General features: G+C 50.1%; 6 protein-coding genes and 2 non-coding genes across 8 annotated transcripts; 3 read left to right on the forward strand and 5 right to left on the reverse strand.

Annotated features, from left to right (window-relative positions):
- Positions 1-1,052: 1,052 nt before the first annotated feature.
- Positions 1,053-4,936, forward strand: pmcB (putative calcium-translocating P-type ATPase(PMCA-type); the record flags this gene model as incomplete). Its single annotated transcript, XM_043288315.1, has 5 exons — positions 1,053-1,121; positions 1,183-2,025; positions 2,077-2,507; positions 2,556-2,698; positions 2,754-4,936. 5 exons carry the CDS (start codon positions 1,053-1,055, stop codon positions 4,934-4,936), a joined length of 3,669 nt encoding a protein of 1,222 aa, XP_043144250.1.
- An 810-nt stretch (positions 4,937-5,746) lies between these two features.
- Positions 5,747-6,395, forward strand: Aud_003363 (actin-related protein 2/3 complex subunit 5 family protein; the record flags this gene model as incomplete). The annotated part of the gene is made up of 2 exons (XM_043288316.1): positions 5,747-6,105; positions 6,173-6,395. 2 exons carry the CDS (start codon positions 5,747-5,749, stop codon positions 6,393-6,395), a joined length of 582 nt encoding a protein of 193 aa, XP_043144251.1.
- Positions 6,396-6,560: 165 nt separating this feature from the next.
- On the reverse strand, positions 6,561-7,674 carry Aud_003364 (uncharacterized protein; the record flags this gene model as incomplete). The annotated part of the gene is made up of 2 exons (XM_043288317.1): positions 6,561-7,394; positions 7,483-7,674. 2 exons carry the CDS (start codon positions 7,672-7,674, stop codon positions 6,561-6,563), a joined length of 1,026 nt encoding a protein of 341 aa, XP_043144252.1.
- Positions 7,675-8,178: 504 nt separating this feature from the next.
- Positions 8,179-10,207, forward strand: Aud_003365 (putative dynactin Arp1 p62 subunit RO2; the record flags this gene model as incomplete). Its single annotated transcript, XM_043288318.1, has 2 exons — positions 8,179-8,528; positions 8,593-10,207. The coding sequence occupies 2 exons, from the start codon at positions 8,179-8,181 to the stop codon at positions 10,205-10,207; spliced, it is 1,965 nt and encodes a 654-aa protein (XP_043144253.1).
- Positions 10,208-10,825: 618 nt separating this feature from the next.
- On the reverse strand, positions 10,826-11,822 carry Aud_003366 (40S ribosomal protein eS7; the record flags this gene model as incomplete). Its single annotated transcript, XM_043288319.1, has 3 exons — positions 10,826-11,192; positions 11,267-11,349; positions 11,667-11,822. 3 exons carry the CDS (start codon positions 11,820-11,822, stop codon positions 10,826-10,828), a joined length of 606 nt encoding a protein of 201 aa, XP_043144254.1.
- A 706-nt stretch (positions 11,823-12,528) lies between these two features.
- Aud_003367 (Rab family GTPase) lies at positions 12,529-13,504 on the reverse strand (the record flags this gene model as incomplete). The annotated part of the gene is made up of 3 exons (XM_043288320.1): positions 12,529-13,169; positions 13,242-13,305; positions 13,421-13,504. The coding sequence occupies 3 exons, from the start codon at positions 13,502-13,504 to the stop codon at positions 12,529-12,531; spliced, it is 789 nt and encodes a 262-aa protein (XP_043144255.1).
- Positions 13,505-22,156: 8,652 nt separating this feature from the next.
- Aud_003368 lies at positions 22,157-22,230 on the reverse strand. The gene has a single exon. It is a non-coding gene; the product is annotated as a tRNA-Ile (tRNA).
- Positions 22,231-22,583: 353 nt separating this feature from the next.
- Aud_003369 lies at positions 22,584-22,657 on the reverse strand. The gene has a single exon. It is a non-coding gene; the product is annotated as a tRNA-Ile (tRNA).
- Positions 22,658-23,849: the final 1,192 nt, after the last annotated feature.

A 23,849-nucleotide genomic window follows, 5' to 3' on the forward strand; every position in this document is an offset into this window, starting at 1 on the left:
GTCCTCAGCAGAGCATGCTGTGGCTGCCCGCCAAGCGTTGACGACTGAGTTGACAGTCACATGGTTTCTGAGGAAACCCTGGTTGACCTTACTCTCAGTCAACAAAGCTCTTACTGGATGACTGAACGGAGCGGTATGCCGTGCTGAGCTCTGATTATCGCATCCACATACGCATGCCCAGATACCTCTTCCGTACGCGCGGGTCAAATAGCAAAGTCTATTGTGATTTGCCTATCGGCCAAGCGAGGCGCAGCACCGTCAGCTGCAGACACTACCATGCAGGCGGCAAAGCTCACTGGCTACTCCAATAATCACACAATGCTCAATCTGATGCGCGAAGTGGGTGACGTGCAATTCCGCCTCAGTTGAATTCTGGTTCATACTGATATGAGCGCCTTTGGGGACCAGTCATATGCGAGGTCTCGCTCTGGCCTTGTCCCCCTCGCGCTTGGTTTTTGTTTGGGAATTGTTTTGTAGGCGCTGTTGACGGCTCATTTTCGTGCATTTGTGCCGGAGTATGGGTGGGTTGAGGAAGCCCCTGGCGTCTATACTGGTTGACCTACTCGTCCGTCGTCTGGACCTTGGATGAAACGGAGCGTTCCTAGGTTTGGAGTCGATGATTCATCTTTCTTGGAGGTACTGGCCGAGACACTACTCCTCATTGTCTTGGAATGCTCCGCACTGCAGGACAAGGATGGCAGTGCTGAAGCCAAGCTCTTGGGCAAATTGTGCTCTACAGCGCCGAAACCTGGTCGAGCGAGGAGGAGACAGAATCCTTTCGAGTCTTTGGATTAGTGTACCTAGAGTGACTTAATTATGCCTTTTCATTCTTTTTCACCTGCCCCAATCAGAAATGGCGTCGAATGCTTACCTGGTGTTTTTGGATAAATGATATTGCTCGTCTTACCAAGGCCGACTCCGCCACTCTCAAAGATCGATAAAACCCCCGTCTAAACCGCTTACCTCTGCTTCTGCCCCTTCTCCGACTATATTGATAGACGATAATTATTCTTTTCAAATTATTCTACTAACTTGGATGTGCCAGACTGATCATGCTGACACCAAACGGAAGCCGTGATGACGGCCTCCTAAGTCCTCAGGCTAATATTCAAGATAGAGAGGTATGTGATCAGCCTTGTCATTGAATATGAATGGGATATGCTAACTATGAGCAAGCGACAGAGTCTTTCTTCGCAGTCATCAGAGCAGCCATCTTTGTCGCTGGAGATTCCATCAACCATAGATTCAAATCGGTTGACAGTCCAGAATGATCTCCCTCGGACGCCAAATTCGATAGACGGGGACACACTACGTTCCCGATCAGAATCATTCACTTCAAGCGCGGACACTGTTGTACGGTCCCGGGCAAACTCGGGATTTACCATATCGAAAGAAGCCTACGATGATGTACCTCTGTCCGAAGCCCTGACTCCGGATCCACGAAATGAGCAGGATTTCCGGGTCGAGAACAACAAGTTCGCCTTCTCCCCCGGCCAGCTCAACAAGATGCTCAATCCCAAGTCGCTCGCTGCGTTCCAGGTGCTCGGGGGACTGCGCGGGCTGGAAAGAGGTCTGCGGACGGATTTGACGTCTGGGTTATCCGAGGACGAGGCTCTCCTAGACGGCACGGTCGATTTTCAGGAAGCCACTTCTAGCGACCAGAAACTGTCAAAAGGAAGTTCACACGATGTGCCGACGGCACCAGCACCAGCAGCAGCGGCATCAGGCGGCGGGTCAAGATTTCACGACCGTATTCGCGTCTTCAGCCAGAATAAGCTGCCTGCGCGGAAATCGACGGGTTTCCTAAAGCTGCTGTGGCTCGCTTACAATGACAAGATTATCATTCTGCTTACAATAGCCGCTATTGTCTCGCTGTCTCTGGGTATCTACGAAACAGTCGATGAGGGGCATGGCGTGGACTGGATCGAAGGTGTCGCCATCTGCGTGGCTATCTTGATTGTAACTGTCGTGACTGCTGCGAATGACTGGCAAAAGGAGAGACAGTTTGCCAAGTTGAACAAGAGGGTAGGTGGATCGGGTCCCACGCTTGTCTATAATGTTCTAACCATGTCACAGAATAGCGATCGGGAAGTCAAGGCTGTCCGCTCCGGCAAAGTGGCTATGATCTCGATCTTCGATATCACGGTCGGTGATGTACTCCACCTGGAGCCCGGCGACTCTGTTCCGGCAGATGGTATTCTCATCTCGGGACATGGAATAAAATGTGACGAGTCCTCTGCCACTGGAGAATCGGATCAGATGAAGAAGACCAATGGACACGAGGTCTGGCAGCGCATTGTTAACGGCACCGCCACGAAGAAACTAGACCCTTTCATGATCTCGGGAAGTAAAGTCCTTGAAGGAGTAGGGACTTACCTCGTGACCAGTGTTGGGCCGTACTCTTCCTATGGCCGTATCTTGCTCTCGCTGCAAGAGTCGAATGATCCCACTCCTCTCCAGGTGAAGCTGGGGAGACTTGCCAACTGGATCGGATGGCTTGGCTCTAGGTAGGATAAGCAGCTCAGTATACAGGACCCATGCTAACATCTCACTAGCGCTGCGATCATTTTGTTCTTCGCCTTGCTCTTCAGGTTCGTTGCCCAACTGCCAAATAACCCTGCCAGTCCTGCGGTCAAAGGCAAGGAATTTGTCGATATCCTTATCGTTGCGGTCACGGTCATCGTTGTGGCCATTCCCGGTAAGACGCTCAAAAACCTTCACCATGAAATCAGCACTTGACTAATTCTCCTCAGAGGGCCTTCCCCTGGCCGTAACACTAGCTCTTGCATTTGCCACGACACGAATGGTCAAGGAAAACAACCTCGTCCGTGTCCTTCGTGCTTGCGAAACCATGGGAAATGCCACGGTTATCTGCTCCGACAAGACCGGTACTCTGACACAAAACAAGATGACTGTCGTCGCTGGGACCTTTGGAACCCAAAAGAGCTTCAGCCAGGACAGAACGGAGAATGACCACCCGTCCGACGACTCCACGACAGTGGCCGGGATCTTCAAGCAATGCTCAACTGCAGTACGCGACCTGGTTATCAAGAGCATTGCTTTGAATTCCACCGCGTTCGAGGAAGAGAAGGAAGGGTCCAGAGAGTTTATCGGAAGTAAGACGGAAGTGGCATTGCTGCAAATGGCCAGAGACTATCTCGGCATGGACGTGACTACTGAACGTGGCTCTGCGGAAATTGTTCAGCTGATCCCCTTCGACTCCTCCCGTAAATGTATGGGTGTGGTCTACCGTGAGCCCACGGCAGGCTATCGTCTTCTGGTCAAAGGGGCCGCCGAGATCATGGTTGGCGCATGCTCCTCGAAGGTCTCCGACCTTAGTGCGTCTTCGGATGGTGTCATGATCGACTCATTCACCGAGAAGGACCGCCAGAAGATGCTTGATACGATCGAGTCTTATGCAGTGAAGTCCCTGCGCACCATCGGTCTTGTGTACCGGGACTTCGCAAGCTGGCCTCCAAAGGATGCGCAACGTGTGGAAGACGACCCATCTGCAGCAAAGTTCGAAGATGTCTTCCGCGACATGACTTGGCTTGGTGTTGTGGGTATCCAGGATCCCCTGAGACCCGAGGTGCCGGCTGCTATTCAAAAGTGCCGTACTGCTGGTGTGCAGGTGAAGATGGTCACTGGTGACAATATCGCAACGGCCACGGCCATCGCCATATCCTGCGGAATCAAGACAGAGGGTGGCATTGTCATGGAGGGTCCCAAATTCCGTCAGCTATCAGACGACGAGATGGACGAGGTCATTCCCCGCCTGCAAGTCCTGGCCCGTTCCTCGCCCGAAGACAAACGGATTTTGGTGGCACGGCTCAAGAAGCTGGGCGAAACCGTGGCTGTCACCGGCGACGGCACTAACGACGGGCCGGCTCTGAAGACGGCTGATGTCGGTTTTTCAATGGGTATTGCAGGCACGGAAGTTGCTAAGGAGGCCAGCTCTATCATCCTCCTCGATGACAACTTCAAGTCTATTGTTACGGCGATCGCCTGGGGCAGGGCTGTCAACGATGCCGTAGCAAAGTTTCTCCAATTCCAGATCACGGTCAACATTACTGCTGTCATCTTGACCTTTGTCTCGTCCCTCTACAGCAGCGACAATGCAAGTGTCCTGAGCGCGGTTCAGCTGCTCTGGGTCAATCTGATCATGGACACCTTTGCCGCCCTCGCACTTGCAACTGACCCCCCGACAGAAAAGATTCTCGACCGCAAGCCCGTCCCCAAGAGCGCATCGCTTTTCACTGTGGTCATGTGGAAGATGATCCTCGGACAGGCCATCTACCAGCTTGGCGTCACCTTTATGCTCTACTTCGCTGGCGACAAGCTTCTCGGGAGCCAATTGGGCACCGACAATCGTCAGTTGAAACTCGACACTATCGTTTTCAACACTTTTGTTTGGATGCAAATTTTCAATGAATTCAACAACCGAAGACTTGACAACAAGTTGAATATCTTCGAAGGCATGTTCCGGAACTACTGGTTCCTCGGCATCAACTCCATCATGGTCGGGGGTCAAGTAATGATCATCTACGTCGGAGGTGCAGCCTTTGGTGTGACTCGCCTGGACGCTGCTCAATGGGGTATCTGCATCGTCTGTGCCATTGCTTGTCTGCCATGGGCAGTGGTCTTGCGATTGACACCCGACCGGCCCGTCGAGATTGTCATCAACTTCGTCGTCCTAGTTGTGCGCACCGCCTTGCGGCCGATTGGCAAGGCCTTAAGTGCCATCTCGAGAACGTTCTCGTCTATGATGCGACCTGTTAAGCGCTTCAGCCGTCGTGTCCTGCGTCGGAACGCAAAAGAGGACGACTCCAATATAGAGAAAGAGGAAGCGCCCTTGACAGACCTGGAGCAGCAGCATACGCCCAAAGCACCTGCCACACCGGTGGTTGTGCCTCCCATTACGATTACGACCTCTTAATGATTCCTATACGACACTCGGCTTGTTTCCCAGCCGCTTCTGGCTGTGGCACGGCCTATTCGAACTCTACATGATTGACGGTATTTCCTAGATATATCCATACGCATATACTTTGTAAATATGGTTGGCTTACTCGTTTTGTGTCCTCATGCTCTACGTTTGTCTGCATCATTTGTTGAGAGCAAATGACTGGCGTTGTTGGCTGCTTGTCTAGCTTGAGCGTTCTCTGACTTTGCGAAAAAATTGTACGATAGTTAAATAGCATATGAGTGCATCATCTGATTGCATCCTTGAAAGAATGGAGAAATACCTTAACTTCATCCTTCGAGTAAATAGGAATCCAAGCTTGGATGGCGAAGACCACGTAAAGAGGTAGAGTTTCTGCCTAAGGCTTCAAGATCCACCTCTCCGCACCGCCGCATCCTGCCCATCGTCCTCAGCAGGCGTCCAAATCAACCTGTCTCTTAGCTGTCCCGTCTTCTTTCCTTCCTGGATTTACAGTCACTGAATTAATTGCTGAACAGACAGCTGTCTCTAATAACAATCTAACCGGCACTGCAAGATAGCCCACTCCCTGTCTTCACATCACCGCACGTCATTTTGGAGCTTCCCCCGCTTCATTCCACCGGACATTGAACCTTAGGCAGGGTAAGTGTTCTCTCGATACTTCTCGCAAAACAGACTAATACGTTACTAACTATGCGATAAAGCTCTCAATCTTCTGAATTACAGTCGAGTTGTATTCCCAAAACTCGACCATCGTCTCCATAGCCCACACCCCTATCCGAAACAGTCACAACAACCGCAGCCATGGCTCAGCTAAACTACCGCACAATCAACATCGACGTGCTGGACCCCGAGTCCTCCGTCAACTTCCCCATGGAGACCGTCCTTCCCGCTACCCTCCCGCCCCCGCAGACATCCTCCGACGCCGCCAACGTCGCCAGCCAAGTCCGCCAGCTGCTCCGCGGCGGCGACCCCGAGGGCGCCTTGCGGTACGTTCTCGACACAGCCCCGCTGGGAGGAGACGATCGCGCCAAGGAGGTGCACATGGCTGCCGTTGTCGATGTGCTGCAGGGGATCCGCCAGGGGGAGATGACCCGCGTGCTGGAGGGGGTATGTAGCGGGGAGGGCGGATCGGAGAGGGCAGACTGCTTGATGAAGTATTTGTAGGTTGCCCTTGCCCTTGCGGACGATACATCTGGGGAGGGGAGTGCTGTTGCTAACGGTGACTAGGTACAAGGGCATGGCTGCTACGGCTCCTGGTGGCGGGGCGCAGTCGCCTCGGAAGTCGGTGTCTCCGCAGAACACGGGATTCTCGCAGATTCAGGCCCGGAATCTGGGTGAGGGCGGGAGTGCGCAGCAGATGAGTGTGTTGCTGAGCTGGCATGAGAGGTTGGTCGAGCTTACGGGTACCGGGTCGATTGTCCGGGTTATGACGGATCGGAGGACGGTTTAAGGCGTCAGGGATGGACTGAGAAGTTTCTTTTCTACTCTTCTTAGAGGTCGAGCTGTGGTTCCTCGTGCGTTGCGGATGGATATCCTTGTTAGATTGCGCAGCTTCTATTATACATATTGTTTTTTTCTTTTTCATTCAAGACCGTTCACTGAAGAGCCATTATAATTATGGCCGATCGAAGGACCCGCCCCCAAGGATGTCTTTCAGATTAACCTGCCCGCTGCCCCTCTGCAATGGTTGCGCCTGGCCTTCTCCTTCTTTCCACCCGATCATGTATATCAGCCGGAATGTGGCGGGGATACCCCTCGACCCTTCCTCCTTATGCAGCTCGCGGTAGATCGCCTCGTTGGCCAAGAGCACATCGCGCGAGATAGGCCCCAGCTCCCGATGCAAAATGGCGTTATTCTCCCCCATCGCCTGAAGGTCCTGCATGAGCGCAAACGTGTCCGGGAACTCGACCACGATATCCTCGACGTCCACTGTCAGCATCTTAAATCCGGCCTTGTTCAGCAGCCCGCCGACATCCCGGACGTCCGCCAGAGGGGACACATGCGGGCTGACGCCACCACGCCGCTCGAGGTCCGCCAGCTGCAGCGACGTGCGGAGCTCGAATAGCGTGTCGCCGCCGAACATGGCCGCGATGAAGGGGCAGTCTGGCTTGAGGATGCTGTTCACCTGTGCCAGCAGAGAGGGAAGGTCGTTGATCCAGTGGATGGAAAGGGAGGACAGGACGGCGTCAAAGGTGTTGGGTTCGTAGGGCAGGGTCTCGAGGTCTGGGACGACGTGCCGCTCGAGATTTATCCCCTTGTTGAAGGGCTCGTCTGCGTCCCGGTAGAGGAGGGCGTGGGACGTGTCAATGCAGGTGAGTTTGGAGATCTTCTCCGCTAGAGGCGGCGATGTCTCGGTGCTGGGGTCGGGGTTTGGTGTTGTCAGGGCGCGAGCGATGTTGCAGCTGTTGGCGCCTAGGTCCAGAACATGGGGGAAATCTCGTTTAATATCCTGCAGGACCGAAGGTTAGCTATGCATATCATTCAAGGACTAGAACAGAAGAGCTTGCCAGTAGCCGTTCACACAACCGCGTAGCCACCTCGTCCTTGATGTAGTCTGTTTTTCTGCTCTCCTCCACATTCCGAGCTGCGCGATCCCTCTGAAGATGCTTGACTTTTCGGTTGAACACATCAAAGACTGGACTGCCGGGGGTCTGGCTGGCGTAGCTCCTCGTTGCAGTGTACGATGGCTGTGATCGGACCGCTCGACGGAATATATGGCGGAGTGACATGGTGATCTGCGAGTGTATGAATTGATTGTCAGATAGTAAGTCTATAGCATTCCGATATCTGATACGAATTCGGTTTGAGACGCAATTGAGGGAGCTGGAATGTTGATGATATCGAACAGTCGTTAAGCTGTCCGCAGGTGACGTCGGTTGTATTTTCTGTTCAGCAGAACTCCGCAATCCCGCGTTGCGAACAAAAACACCTCTATCGCCCACGCGCCTGGTCTTTTGCCTGGAACAACGCCGATGGTGGAGATTGTCTCGCTGGCATGACCTATTGAAAAATCCATACGCATCTGGAGCGATGCTCTTTAATTGTGAGATTATCCCCGCTGTACAATAGGTATCATCAACCGACATTGATAGCTAATCATCACAGGAGTAGGCTTTATATCGTACTAAGGCGCTCCTGGGATTATGACCAATTACTCCGTTTAAGACAACATTCGGCTCGCGGTCAACCTAATACCATCATTAAACACGCCGAGAAAGCAACCCGCCTTCATCATGTCGCGTCCTTTCCCCTATACCTATATCTCGTGTCCATGTGCCGATACCCCTGTTCCTGATCGTTCCCGAAAACGAAGATCGCGAGAGTCTCCCACCAAAAAAGCAGAACAGGGAGACCCTCCAACAGCTGCGGATACTGAAGAGGAGGAAGAGGAGGAGGAGCAGACATTCGACCCCCGAGCTCCGCGTTCCAACTTCTCTCTGTATCCTCCGGAACAACTGCTGTACTGTGAGGACTGCCATCAGATAAAATGTCCACGATGCATCACAGAGGAGATTGTGTGCTGGTATTGTCCGAATTGTCTATTCGAGACACCGAGCAGCATGGTTCGAAGTGAGGGTAATAGGTGGGTGCCGTTAGGTCCTGTTTCGCCAGTAGTTCCCCGCTGAAGAGCTGCTTGCTCCGGTTAGATGTGCCAGGAACTGCTTCAATTGCCCCATATGCACTGCACCCCTTGCAGTCAACACGCTCGAGAATGTCGCGGGAAGTGAAGGCCAACAAGGACCATGGGTGCTTTCGTGCGCATATTGCATGTGGTCGTCTCTAGACATTGGCATCAAATTTGACAAGCCCACCAACATCTGCGCACAGCTTTCCAAGATGACTGATACGACAACCGCTCGGGGTAGACAGATGTCCAAAACCGTGGGTGAGCTCAAATCTCCTCTGTCCACGTACTCCACCATCGACGATCAATTTCCAGCCCCAGGAGAAAGCAGAGATGGTCAATCTACGCCATCCGGCGACCAGTCTGCAGCTCCTTTGACTTCGGATGGGAGGTTCTCCGCGCTCAAGGCGTTTTACAAAGACCAGATAGCAGCAACTTCCACATCGCCCACAGACCCGCTGGGTACCGACTTTGGGCCCGGCTTCGCCTCACCTGGTGCTCTAAACCGTATAATGTCCCTCTATGCGGCATCATCACGGCTCAGCAATCTCTACGGTGGTGCCAACAAGAAACCTAAATCAAAGCCTCCAGTCATGAGAGAAGCTCTGACCGCCAGCGAGGGTCTGAAAGTCCCGGCTCCCGGCGCAGAAGACGCCATCCTCCAGCGGATTTCCTCGGAAGAATGTGGCTGGGATGGCCTCGCGTCGATCGAGCAGCGCATGTTCCAGTCCCCCGACGCTCGGTTCGTGGAGGACCTTCTCCCTTTACCCGTATTACTCCGAACCAAGCGCTCGAAACGCTGCAAGTCGTGCAAGCACATCCTCGTCAAGCCCGAGTTCAAGCCTCAGTCCACCCGGTTTCGCATCCGTCTCATTGCCCTCAGCTACATCCCTTTACCGACTCTACGACCACTAGCCCTAGGACCGCCTACGGGTCTCCCCGCAATAACACCTTCAACATCCAGTTCAACTCCTAACCTGGACGCTCTCCCCCCGCTGAAACCCTTCCAGCTTCTTCTGACCCTTAAAAACCACATGTTCGACCCTGTCCGAGTAACGCTCGCCACGCCCTCAGTAACACCAGGACGCGTAGCCACAAAAGTCACCATCCTCTGCCCGCAATTCGACATCGGAGCCAACAGCGACGTCTGGGATGAAGCCCTGCAGGGCACAGCAGGAGGAGACCAGCGCTCCTCTCGCTCCGGCGGGATGAACCTCGGGTACGAGAAAGTCGCAGAGGCAGGCAAAGTCTGGGACAAGGGCCGAAACTGGACGACCGTCGTCCTGGAAGTTGTTCCTGGGACATTACCCGGCGGCAGTCTAGGGACCCGCAGACGGCAATCTCTTGGTGGTGGTGATGACGACGGGAATGGGGATAGCAGCGAGGACATCGACGACGATGACGAAAATAACAACGACGCCAGCCTCGACTGGAGCGGGCAGGCCAAGGATCCCAAGAACCAGCTCCAGCCCGACGAAGACGTCCTCGAGATCCCGGTCTTTGTGCGTATGGAATGGGACTCGGAGAATCAGATGGAGCAGGCTGCCGGGAAGGGGCAGAATTCCGATACAGTCAAGCGAGAATTGGCGTATTGGATGGTGCTGGGGGTCGGCCGAATCACGGCAGAACTTGCATAGTTGGCATGGTTGTTCGTTACGTGGATACATCTATATACTCAGTAGATAGTTTACATACCCATTGCGTTGATTTAAGTACATATGGAGTGTTTACGGCTGCTCAGGTGTTCAGAGTAAAAGTACTTTGCTTCCCATCCCCATACTGTGCAAGGCGAAGCGCAATGCTGGACAGCTTGTGGCTGGCCGGTAGCATGATACTCAGTTACGAAAGGAGATGGCGATCCAGGTTTGGACATAAACCAAAGCTCTTGCCATGTGTTTCGATAAAAGGACGCCGAGTGGATTAGGAGAAGAAAGAAGGAAAAAAAAATAGACGTCTTTTTAACCACGCCGGAAAGAAAAGCCTGGAACCAGTAGATCATGATTTTTTTATTATCACATCGCATCCTTTCATTTCAGGAACCTTTATCCTTGTACCCGAGAACCAGATGAAGCTACCCATCGCAGAAGGGCCATGATGAGAATGCATATTTTGTGCGTGGGAAAAAAAAGTCAACCTTTCTCATTCCTTTCTCTCTCGCGCGAGAACCCGCCTCCCGACACGAATCCCACCAGGACCCTCCGTGTGCACTCGCTTTATTTACCTAAACCACATGATTCTGACAAGGATAAATAAATCTAGAACTCGGCGGCACCGCTCTGGGGGAACTCGAAGACAACAGAGCGGCCGGTTAGTCGGCGGTAAACCTCGCCGTAGGCATCGAGTCTGTGGTCAACACCACCACGCTCCTTCTCGTCCAGGATGACCTTGAGAGTCTTGCTGCCGTCCTCCTTGGTGCGGATACGCTTGCCGACGATCTCGACGGGGTAAACGAGGTCGGTGAGGATGGCGTCGTGGACAGCGGTCAGGGTGCGAGAGCGAGGACGCTTCTGCTTCTGGTTGGTGCGGGAGTTGACAGAGCGCTTGGGGCGGGGCAGGATGCGGCGCTGAGCAACGAAGAGGACGTGGCGGTCGGAGAACTTCTTCTCGAGCTCACGGGTCAGGCTATACAAATTTGTGCGTGTCAGTTTCTGCAGTTCATCTGCTGTGATGCTGGTTTATGCTTGGCATTCTCGTACCGCTGCTGGATCTTGTGGAAGCCCTGGAGGAGAGGGACGGGGACGAAGATGATAACGGCCTTCTTGCCGTGGCCGACCTCAACCTATAGGACCATGTTAGATGACCTGAGTAAATAGGTATGCACAAAAACCCGTGGAGTCCAGTGCCCATCACACCCGTATCACCCTTCCACATAGTCTTTCCTATTACGCAGACTGCAGAGAAACGTGCAAAATCTGTCATTGGGACAAGCATGCGCACACAGAGCAATCTCCGCACACGATCCCATCTGTCAAGCATATAGATTCACGCCCGCTCAACATCATTGTTTTCCCATTCCTCGCTTCGAAAGAACAATTGCGGTGTAATTGACACTGGACTCATGCGGACTGGAATACAAAGTAATCAGGCGAGTCTTACCTCACGGGCAGAGACAAACTGCAGGGGCCGAAGGGTGGCCTTCAGGTCCTGTGTGTTGCTCTCCAAGTCGAAGAGAGCGCCGGCGATCGCAGTCTCCAGCTCGGAGGGGTTCTGCCTCGATGGCGAGTTGTGGGCGATCTTGTTGATAGCAGCCATGATTGCAGACGAGCGACGGGTAGCTGGCTGTACTGCTGGTGCTGCTTTCCTTGTCGCGAGGGGAGTTGGTCGTCGAAGGGGAAAATAATCGAGGTTCAGGACGGAGTTCCTACCCTACAATTTGCGCTCGGTCGTGCTGGTGTGGGATCGGAGTCTCGGCGCCTCGCTTAGCGGTATCGCGCTTTGCCGTTATGGGGTTAGCCTCTGCCCTCTTAGGGGAACGCTCATCCCGTGACTTTCTTCGCCCTTTGTGCCTAAGGCACTAACATCTACGTTGTATCTACAGGTCATCGACAGACTAGGTATTCTTGTTAGTCTTGTACATAGAGTTGGCGTAGTAGGTTTCCCTTAAGAAATTGAATTTTACAGCTCAACAAGTGGACTGTCATATATCCACATTCAAGTAGAAAATACAAGATTCCAGAATCAGGTTCACACTGGCTCAAACAGGCTGGGGATCAATAGGAAGTCACAGTCGCAAGACCTTCGGAAGATGAACAAGAATAAAAGAGAAGAGTTTCGAGCAGTCACACAGTAATGCGGGAAATAAGAAAACACGCCTTGAATTATTAGGACAGGTTGCATGCATTGAAACTAGGCCGATCCTGCTTCGTGATCGAACTAATCCCTGGACTGAAAGCTATGCGCTTACAGCATGATATGCGTATCCAGGGTAACAAGAAAATGCTGATAGAGAAAAGACGATTTAACAGGCGCAGCCTTCCTTGGCTGTAGCAGCGGCTCGGTCTCCAAGATTGACTCTCGTATCGTCTGCGGGACGTCCAGCACCCAGGGCAGTTTGACCGGTTCCCGCACCGGCACCTCGTCCACTCTTCAAGCTGCTTTCAGGAATAGCATTTGCAATCGCAGTAAAGACCTCGGCGACATTCGTGCCGGTCTTGGCACTGGTTTCGAAAAACAAAAGGCTCTCTTCCTCCGCATAGGCGCTAGCCTCCCGTGTCGAGACCTTCCGGGCATCTCCCGGGGTCGCTTCCTGCTCCTCTTGGTTGTCGCCGGTAGCGTCCTCGCCTTCAGCGCCAGATGATTCGTGCTCGTCATTGGCTTGTGGTTGCTCAGCAGCCTCCCCGCCATCGCTCGTCAGATCCAGCTTATTGCCAACAAGGGCAATCACGATCCCTGGGCTGGCTTGGCGTTGAAGCTCGGCAACCCAGTGTTTCGCCTTGGTGAGGGAGGATGGTTTTGTGACATCGTAGACCACCAGCGCCGCCTGGGCGTTACGATAGTACATCGGGGCGAGAGAAGCAAAGCGTTCCTGGCCGGCTGTGTCCCAGATTTCGAACTTGATGGTGCGGGTAGGCAGCGAACATTTCTGCGTCAGGAAGGCGGCTTAATCCCAAAGAAGTAGCTCATCAGCATTCGGCAAGGTTTTCGTCGCAATGATTCAGCCGGCTTCCTTACCTCCAATGGTAGGCTCTTTATTCTCCTGAAAATCGTTGTTGACAAATCGCAAGACGAGCGATGACTATAAAACCGGGCGGGCAATTCAGTAAAAAGTCAGACACTTTTGGTTACCCGTGTACGACGGAAATAAACGGGAAAAATGGGGAGGGAGGAAAGTCCATGCCGGGACGCCGTACCTTTCCAACTGCGGCTTCACCCAGCAGCACAAGCTTGACGCTGCTACTCGGCTTGGGGGCGTTGGCGCTCGTTGAGTCAGACATGGCTGGCGAGCCCAATTTTATGTGATCAGGTCTTCTTGCAGGTACTTCACACGGACACTAGCTATCAAACGCTGAGCGAAGAATATCAGCTCGCGTTAGGCGGTATGGTCGACAGCGCGGAGGACCAGGGTAGTAATCCAAGTCAAGGTTGCCTAAAACACGCAGGCTGTATTGCAGGTAATCCGATCCTGAGACAGGTGTTTGATAAGGATGAAAAAGTCGCAGAAATAGCGGTGACAACTTTGCACCTGGATAGTTGTCACAAACAAGTAGTTAGATTGATAGGTGATTACTACCTAGGTGGGCAGGCATGTATCCAGTGAGGCGTAGTCGTCAGCGATGACCTATGGAGATGCGGCTGCCAAAGCCGGTTTAGCGTCAGTTTCTACTGGCATCGGCAGTCACGGGATGTTTCCGCCTCATGTTGGTGATTCACAAATCAACTAGATAACTAGATCAATTGTAGTGGAAATGTAGGCAAATTCTCAGGGGAGTCATTGCGACTGATTGGTGTGGCTCTCTGTTCCCTACGACTTAAGAGATGTACAGCTCATCTAGGGTGGTAAATGCAGTCAGAATAGACATGCACTGAACAATGAGAGACAGCGGAGTCCAATATAATTGGCTGCAAGCTACCTGTCATGGCTGGTCCAGCCTGCCCAAGCCAAGGTACGTTAAGGTATTCAGGTGTCCATCTATGTACCGGATTAGTATAAACATCAATCTTCCCGTACCGACTGGCCAAAGAATGAACATGTCATTATCCACAAACAGGATCTATGGCTAGTCAGGTAAGTGATTGTGGCATGGCGTTCAGTCATCTCCAAAGTCAACGTTGCACCGCATGATTCGCCCAGATACATCCATGATGTAGCTGCCCAAGGGATGAAGCACATGCACGACGAACACCTTGACTTCCGACCAGGGCCCTATGATGCACTAGCAGGCTGAGATAATGCATGGTGGCCATCGATCGGGCAAATTGGTCTGCATGCTCCCGTGAATATCCTTACTCGGGAACAAATGAATCCACCTTCAAGGTACGCTGACTCGTCAAGATTAGCAACCAAATTTCGACAAAGGTACATGCGAAATATCCTGACTTCAGAGGCACAAGGCACACTTGTATCTATTTTCAACGTGCTGTCAATATATTACATATGCAAATGGATTCAGAGAGCCCCACAATGCTAATATCCATGTCGAGACAAAAGAAATAAAATCATGAAAAGAAAAGGAAAAGAATTGGCCGCGAGGCCGTCAGTTCTATGGTATCAACCCATGTATCCCATGTAATATCCTTCCCGTCTATGCCGAACGCCTGAAACAAAGGAATCCTCAAATAAAACAAAAAAGCACTTTTGGTGGTACAGATCGTCCATCCAAGATGGTTCATGTCGGCGAGATTAAAAAGCGTAGGTGACCGAATAGGAAGCCGAAGAATCGAAAGATCAGATCAGCGGTTGCTAATGTCGAAGAGAACGCGAACGCTGGAGTCGAGCAAATCGAAGGGTATTATTGAAGCGAGATAGCCAGCAAAAGAAAGAAAAAAAAAAAAAAAAAAAGTGATATCGAAGGCGCCAATGGTGTTACAGGACTAGATTTTTGTCAGCGACGTGATCGAACGAGAGCCCATCAGGGAAGCTTACAGAAGAGCCAACAATGTAGCAGACACATGAAATCCAATCGCTATCAGCGCCAGCGAAGGAGATGATGACGATTATGGAACCACAGAAGAATACTTTGTCCTTTTAGAGAGAAGGAATCACAGTATCATGTGGTATGAGATTATTCAGAAGCGTTTTATCGGGTGGACGGCGGTGGTGGAGGAGCACCGGGTTTCTTTACTCCTGTGGTATCATAGGCGCCCCGTCCCATGTTGAAAGCTGACAGATCCCGAACTATCATCTTGGATTCTACACAGAGAGCCATTGTTAGATATTGATATTTCCCGCTGGAGACACCCGGACGGAGGAAATCGAGACGGACGGAGGACGAATGCAGAGAAGGAAGGGGACTCACTGAGCAATTAAATAAATGAAAGATTCCTTTGCGGGATTAAAATATATCCGCAAATAATTAATAAATTATCGCGTGTCTATGGCAAATGTCGCGAGGTATCCAAGGTTCTCGAACGAGAAGAGGCGGTGATGATGCAGGCGATAGATGAGATTGGAAGCGCAACCTCTTATGAAGGATATCCACAGCACTGAAGCTGGGAAAGAGCGTATTCTAACTTGTTGATGCAGCAAGCACCAGCAGCGGCGAAAAGACGATCTGTAGGGCAGGAATGTGACGCTGAATGATCCGAGGAAATGGACTGTAGGAATGAGGCCAGGTGGAGCCCGAAATCAAATGGACAGGTCCAGTGTTTATCTTTTCCTTTCCCTTTTGCTGAGGCTTCTGCAGTGTTCTTTATCCAAAGTCAAATGGACCTTTGCTTGTTTTCCTTCTTTTTATTTGCTTTCCCCCTTCCAGAATACTAAATCGTTGCAAAGGTTGTGAAATGCAAGTCTCGATTCAAGCGCAATCTCCCCGACGAAATGGGATCGACTAATGCAACGGACGGCAGGGAGGTCGATCTCTCGAATAAAGGAGTACAGTAGTGGCGCGGAAGTAGCTCCGTCTGATCCGCTGGAAAAAGAAAACACGATTGGACGTATCGCAAGGGAGGGAGGGAGGCGCTTTGGTAACGTCACCGAAAGGGGATGATGATAGGATTGCGAGTGGTGGGAAGCACCGAAGGGAATGAGAGGGAGCACGGAACGTATGAGAAGAAGGTGACAGAAGGGGAGGAGAAGGAGGAAGAGGACAGGGCGACAGTGGTTGAGGAATGAATGAAGAATTCACTAGCAAGATTGATGAAGGGGGCCCATCGTAGAGATATATAGGTGTTGTAAATTAGGTATGGACTATGGATAATATTCACTCCTAGTTGATACCTCAAGGGCCAATATTATTTTATTTTATCTTATGTTTTCAATTAATTTTCGCTCCAGATCTGGGAAGGCTACAACAGGATCTCAAATTAAAATTCGTTTTTAGAGGGAAAAAGAAATAAAAATAAAAAAAGACGTACAGAAAATAATAAAAATAGCAAAGGAGAATTAACAATACTTAAAAGCAAAGAGGAAAAATAAAATAAAATAAAATGATAAAATGATAAAATGATATGACGAGAAAAAGAAAACAATATTGATACAGGAGAGACTGGCCCAGAAAGTCAGATCATTAGGGGGAGCTTCTGTGTTTAGCGGCTGTCCCCGTTACCTTGTCCCGGGGGAGAGGTACGCGACGCAGTGGATTCGCATCCCCCTTTCTTAGGGGTTTTACCTACTTGCAGTTACAGTACGGAGTACTAGACTACCTTGGGTACTTACTGACTTGCTCCGTCCCAACGTTCTCTGGCTCTGAGACTCAGAGAATCTGAAGGCTATTAAAGTTCGAATAAGGGCAATATCATGTGAAGCTGCCTCTTCCTGGCTGATTTTATTCGAATTTATTAGTTTCTGTTCTCGAAACATTGCTAATAGTGTTTTGTTCCTTATTTATTAAGGCCCGTCCACCCAACCCAACCTTCTTCTCTTTGTTGGAGCCATCCAACATGCTGACAGTAAGTAACTGTACATTTATCACCTGTCACTTTTCTTTCTTCCCGCCTACAGGTTTTCCAAATCATTCCGTTGGACCTCGGAGGTAAGCAGAGACCACTAGCAAGGATGAACCCGTTCCTCCTGATTCAGAAGACGTGTGTTAGCTGTCTCACGGAATACTGTACACAGCCATCAAGCAAGCAATCCCAGTGCTTAGTACCTTAGATACTCAGAGTTGAAGTACCCGTCCGCGAGGCGTTATTGCAGACCTGATGAAAACCCGAAAAGATGAGACAAAACGACCTGTAGCAGGGAAGCCAGACAGAACCAGAACAGAAAAAGCAAAGAAAATTCGAGCTCTCCACTTGGAAGAAAGCTAGAAAGCAGGAACCGATTCTTCGGACACGACGGACTGGGTATATGCATTTAGGTGGGGACCCAGGCACCCAGTCACCCACCAGAAACAGAACGGATGGATCCGAATTCGACCCAAAGTTACTCCGCCTTTCTAGGCTCATGATCTCATCCGCATTGCGTCCGATTCTGTCGCGTGGTTTTCCTGTGAGGCGGAAACGGCTGAGAATTGACTAATATCCGCAGCCTACCTATCTATGTACTACTACTACAGTACTACCGGAATTATCTTGTGATCCCCGGAAGCCCTACCCTTGAATTTTCCAGGCTATCCTCCTGCTTCTAACCGTGTTCAGTATGATCGCTCCAGACGGGTGTTCTGGGTTGAAACTCCTAATTTTCCAGGTAAATTATTGTATTCTCAGTGGCTCAAAGCAAACCTAGTAGGTGTCATTAGGGTGGGTGAATGCAGGTATCTCCACGATATGCTAAGGAACCATTGAGTTTCTTGATATCATTACAGAAAGAGAATCCTTCCAGTGAAGCCCTTGGTTGAAATAAGCTATCCCATGCATGAGAATGCTCAATGGCTTGGGAGATCTGTGTAATTGTCGCTTAGCTTATCCTGCATATTCCGGCGCAAAATATTACCACTCTCAATTTTCCTTGATGATGGCATACCGTAGACTCTGTAAGTACGGGCTTCCATGGCTGATCTTAACCCTTTAAGGCCCCTAAAAGTCAACAGCCGTAAAGTGGATAAATAGAACCAATCCAGAAGCTTCCCGCCCTACTTCGTCTCGGGAAGTCCACCATGATGGGCGACTATTGATTCGGGTTTCTTCCCCTAGTTTGGTCCACTTCTCCTGGTTGAGTCAAACGTCAGGTCAGACATTGATCATTGAACATGTTCCGGACTTCCTATGCTCTGACATGTTCCAGGGTTCCCTTAGTAATTTATGTCGACGAATCGAATGAGAACATCATGTTGATATGATATGATACATAGATGTCTTGTGTTCATTTATGTTTTTTCTAGTCTGTGTCAAGTTGACACTGTCGACTGTGGTTGTTACTCCCGGTCGCCGGGGAAATCGGGCTAGTCGACAAAAGGGGCAGTGGGGCCACCTAAGGTAGGTACAGTAAGAAAAATAACCGATCCTCTCCGTGTGATTTCCCAACTCCGTTGGACTAGCCTACGTATTCCATGCGACTAGCATTCTTCTCGCGTTCTTCTAGTCGTTCTAGCGTCTTGCCCTACTGTCTGTACCCGCGTGGTCGCGAGACCCTCTCAGAAAACGTACGGCTGGCAGATTGGCAATCAATTTATGGTGGACTGATAGTTACCAGTAGAGCCTAGTATGAGTACTCAAGCCCTACAGTGTATCCATACAGGCTACTGAGTACAGCTTCTAGAACGCCTTCTCCAACGGTTCCGCTTAGGGAGTGGAACTATCCTGACAGACTTGACACCTTCCCCCCTTAAAAGTTCAAAATCCCTGGAGCTGGAGACCAGACATGTGTTGTTTCCCGTCTTTCAGCCAATCATACGTCAAGCGCGTTAAAGTACCTAAATCAGTCGTCTAGTTCTCCACTACACGGCCTTCTACACAACTTCCAGCTGAGCCTCGCCGGTCGCCACTATGGGGCGGAGGAAGAACGGAGAGCCGCGGCAGAGGGATGGAATCCTTCTATTCTAGGCTTCTACGGTACTGGCTGTACTGTATCTGTACTATCCTGCGCTGCGTGAGGACTCACATTGAGGTGTCTACAGTGTACGTATCTGTTTTCTGTACTAGCTCAATTTACCAGCCACAAGTCTGCCAGGTTCCAGAGTTATTGCTCCCGTTATCTTGCCATATTTGGCGTTGCTCCCGCGTCGCCGCAGGAATCCACCAGAGAGTCTACCCTTTGGTTTTTCCGTGTGTCTGCCAGTAAGCGCGTTGAGTTGGATGAGCTGGTCACAGAATAAAATGCTCCAGACTGCCTAGACTGTTCTTTGATGAACTTCGATGCTCCAACGCGGCTCATGATGGGATATTAGAGGATAGTTAGCACGACCGTATTTTTCTCTCTCGGCCTTTCATCGGAGGACTCGTAGACGATCACATCCATGACAGATAGACCACGAGGGCGATAGAGATGATCTGGGAGCATTACCCATGTAACTAAGCTTCGTACTTTTGACCTCTGTCAAATATGAGACACTGACGACCTGTAAATCTCTGATTGATTTGTTGCTGAATGATGTGTTGAATCTATCGGAGATGGCATCCATGCTCATTCATAATGTTGCAAACTGGCCTGGGGCTAACTGCTAAGTGTCAGAAATCCTCCGTGTCTTCCGACAACCTGCAGCCTCACTCTACAGTGTCCATTGTGGCTGACAGCTTGAGTATCCCGTCGATCTCCCCGACGGACAGCTTCAGCCTTCAGGTTCTGGATTCCAAATTTCCAGAACGATTCTAGAAGTTCCGTCGGGATGGTACCGTGGTTCTGTCCGCTACGGGAGCTTGTTGGAGATCGTACCACAAACTTATGTATGTAGCCCCTAGCGCTGCATATGGCCATATGCGTCTCTGTCTCTCTGGCTCTCCGTAGTCTGTACTCTATAGTTCAATACCTTCTGTTCCAGTTCCAGCAAGCTGTCAATCTCTCTCCCTGTCAGTAAGCGAGTTTCTGCAGCGGTCAATAATTATGTCAGGTACTCCATCAATACAAGCACCAACGTCAACTGATTGATGCGAGTATTACAAGAATACATGGGAAATAAAAAAAAAAAAAAAAAAAATATCTTACTCCGTGCACATGGTTAGAATTACGAAGCCTGCACAACTCTCTAGCCAAAAAAGCTAAGAACCGTTGAGCTTACTGCTTTGGTTTTCTGGAACTGGCAGTCCCGCCTTCCCCTTTCGGCAGCGACTACGGTAGACAGACGGCTTTACTAATAGCTTGGCAATGCATGGCTATTGCAATAATATCCCAATGGTCATTGATTGACATGACATTATTGCTCTTCATCATCTTGATCAGATAGCCGATCATCAAGCTGAAACTTGTCTATTTTCCGAATAAGGAATTACGACTGGAGCTGGAAATATGGGGTAAGTTAACAAAGTACCTACCTCTCTACTGATAGTCCGCAATAGATAAATAAGTATGGACTACCCTTAGTTACCTATTGATGGATGACCAATGAGAAGTGGCGACGAAACCAATCGCCTCCTTTTCTATTGACTGACGAACTGGCAAGTCGCAACTTGCAAGTGAGATTAATAGCAGACAATATATTTTCCATACCCAGTTTCTGCAGTCTGCACGTATATGCTGCAAGGTTTTCCCAATTTGATCAATGCTATAAATTAGTCAATTGGCAGTTAGTGAACTCTGAAATCCAGACGCAGGAGGCAATCTGCTTCTTGCACGCTGCGTAATGAGCCCCCAAATTTGAATCATCAATAAAGCATGATAATGGTCTGCTGTAAGACAAGACATATTTGAGATCTTCGACTGTTATTTGCTTGAATCCTTGCAGGGAGTTCTGTTGGATAGGCACTGTAAAGGAATCTGATCTGAGACAGGGAGGTTAGGTGAGTTTACGCGGCCAATCAACAGCTCAGAGAACCCTCGATGACTTTCTTGAATCCCCAGCCTCTTAAGGTGTTTTCTCTGATTTTGAGTGTTCATTGCGAATGGCCTTACTCTCCACTTTCTACACCTCAAGACCTCAAATCCAAACTCGAAGTTTACTGGTAGTACTAGTGGTAGTAAGGCAACCGCGTAATGATCCCGCCTCCCATATGCATAATCTTCAGGACTAACTAATTTGCCACACCACGACATTCCTAATCCCGTAGTAGCACAGTCTTCAAGACACTCACAATACTCTGCACTGCCGATCACTTTCTGAAAGTCTCAACTCTCAGCCGATGATTGCACCAGCCACTCCGCCAAACATCCCTGTGGGTAGATACTAGTAGATAGTGAATACGGAGTACAAGCCACCAAATCCGACTTTATCACTCCGTATCTGGACTAGTCCAAGGCCCATTAATTCCAGGAAACCTGTATGCAAGGAACGCATGCCTGAGCACATCAATCAAAACAATACACAACCCACCTATCATGATGAAAATGGAAAGATTGCTGCATGCCGGTCCAGTGTCCACTATCCACTGGCCCCAGGGTGCTCTGGAATGGTAGATAAGGTGGCATCATGCATGGCTCCCGGGACTCAAATTCAATTGACAAAAGCACTCCTTCTACGCAGTATTATAACAAGCGTCAAGTAATAGATCGGTATGATCATCATCTTGATCACCCACCCAATGACCTGGGTCATGAGTTTCATGCATGAGATAGAGTTCAAATGGAAGACGCTGTGGATTTTACCGATATCAATAAGTGTCTACAGGAAATTACTCCGTAGATGACGAAAGAACTATCTATCTACATATTGACCTTATATAAGCCACATACGAAAGAATCCATCTTTGCGCTAGAGCCGGGGAACTGCAGCCGGTCCCAGAGCTACGGTTGAGGGTTCTAGAACAGGAATTGATCAGTTGGATTATGGGCTCCGTGAAAGCAGGATCTGCTTTGAGGGATGGATGGTCCGACTGGCGTCACCACATCCAGGCAACAATAGAGTTCAAACAAAGACACCTGAGTATTTTCACTCATGAAAAACCAAGAAGCAAAAAGATGGTCCCTACGAGGGTCGAACTCGCGACCTTGGCGTTATTAGCACCACGCTCTAACCGACTGAGCTAAAGGACCTAATCCTTGTGGCGGTTGGGGACTTTTTGTATCTATGACTTAAGTAAAGTTAGCGTTATTAATAACACTGCAAAAGCACATTAAATCGAATGATCTATGTTTCGGAGAACCAGTCGGGTTCCAAGGCATATAATCGACGATACTGAAATCCAAGTTCATCAGGCAATCACGGATATACTTTCAATATAAGGAGTAATGGCGTACCAGGAGAAGTGTCAGTGTAGGTAGCATAAGTGACATTGCCAACATGCCTCACTCTATTGAAGTCCAACTCACTTCGATTTCGGTCTAGGACTACCAGGAAAGGAGAACCAAGTCAGCTAGTAAGGGTCAAAAAGCCAAGTCCAAAAAGATGGTCCCTACGAGGGTCGAACTCGCGACCTTGGCGTTATTAGCACCACGCTCTAACCGACTGAGCTAARGGACCTWGKYGKGGARACKTGCGTCATTTTTGCCTTTATGATCAAATCAGGAAATTGGTGTACTCTTGGCATGTGATACTCAGAAAGCTGTGCTCGTCGCATTCGCCAGATGCCAGTGCCAGACGAGCGTGAAACCCTTATCCTAAGCAGCTACGAGCGGAAACGCAGATATCACTGGCATTTTATTCTAGAATGAATCTGATGCAAGCTAAGGTTAGCAGCCGAACAAGAAAAATGACAGTCTCATATGCTGCGGCTCCTGGACATACTAAGACCATCAGACCACTCCTCGCTCACAAAGTAGATGTCAATATGACTGATCCAGAAGGCAAACAGCCTTGTAATATGCTGCAGTGGGACTGTTATCAATGGACGAGTGGACTGATCTCGATGTAAAGAGATGATGAGGAGATGATGAGTTATGCCGCTTTCCAAGGCATGGCCACCACCTTGTTGTGAGGGTGCTTGAGCATGGAGCGCGGCACTAGTATGAGAAAGAAACGCTGCTGAACTCTGCTCTCTTGCGCTGCCGCCAATGGTCACGAAATCTCCCTGAGTGTGCCCATCGAGGTTTGTCAGTGTTGACGCGGGCTCCAAAGACAACGACGGCCTCGCACCGCTGTCATGGGCTGCAAATGGGCACGAGGGCACTGTTCAATGTCTCCTAGGAACCGGCAAAGTTCATCTGTCAGAAATAACAGATCCGCTAGCGTGGGCCACCGCAAACGGCAACACCGGTGTTGTTCCGCTGTTGCTGGAGAAAGGGGGAAACAGTGACTGAACATGTTGGTGGAAGGACATCGCTATTATGAGCGGCAACAAACGAACACGAAGCCGTTTTTGAGTTACTACCTATCATTGCTAGAGTGAACACCAGTGTGTCTAGGATATTGGCCGACCTCCATTGGATTGTTGCAGTCAAAAATGGGCGCTAGTCAGTCGCAAGACTGCTGTCCAGGCCAATGCTGGCTAATACATCCAGAGACTAGAATTGGCGATCATGATTAGTGTGAGCTTGCGAGGTGATCACTTCAAAGATGGCTAGTCAGTACTATCAAGTTGCATATGAGCCTTCCATCGGAAAAATAGGCCCAGAGACACCTTCAGCAAGCTGACCTTGCTACATTTGAGGTTTGATCAGACCTCCTTCGGTTCAATTTTGCTCTTGTTGTCAAAGTTCTGGCACTTACTCAACAA

The sequence above is a fragment of the Aspergillus udagawae genome (genome assembly GCF_001078395.1).
Source record: "Aspergillus udagawae IFM 46973 DNA, scaffold_2, whole genome shotgun sequence".
NCBI classification, from domain to species: Eukaryota; Fungi; Ascomycota; class Eurotiomycetes; order Eurotiales; family Aspergillaceae; genus Aspergillus; species Aspergillus udagawae.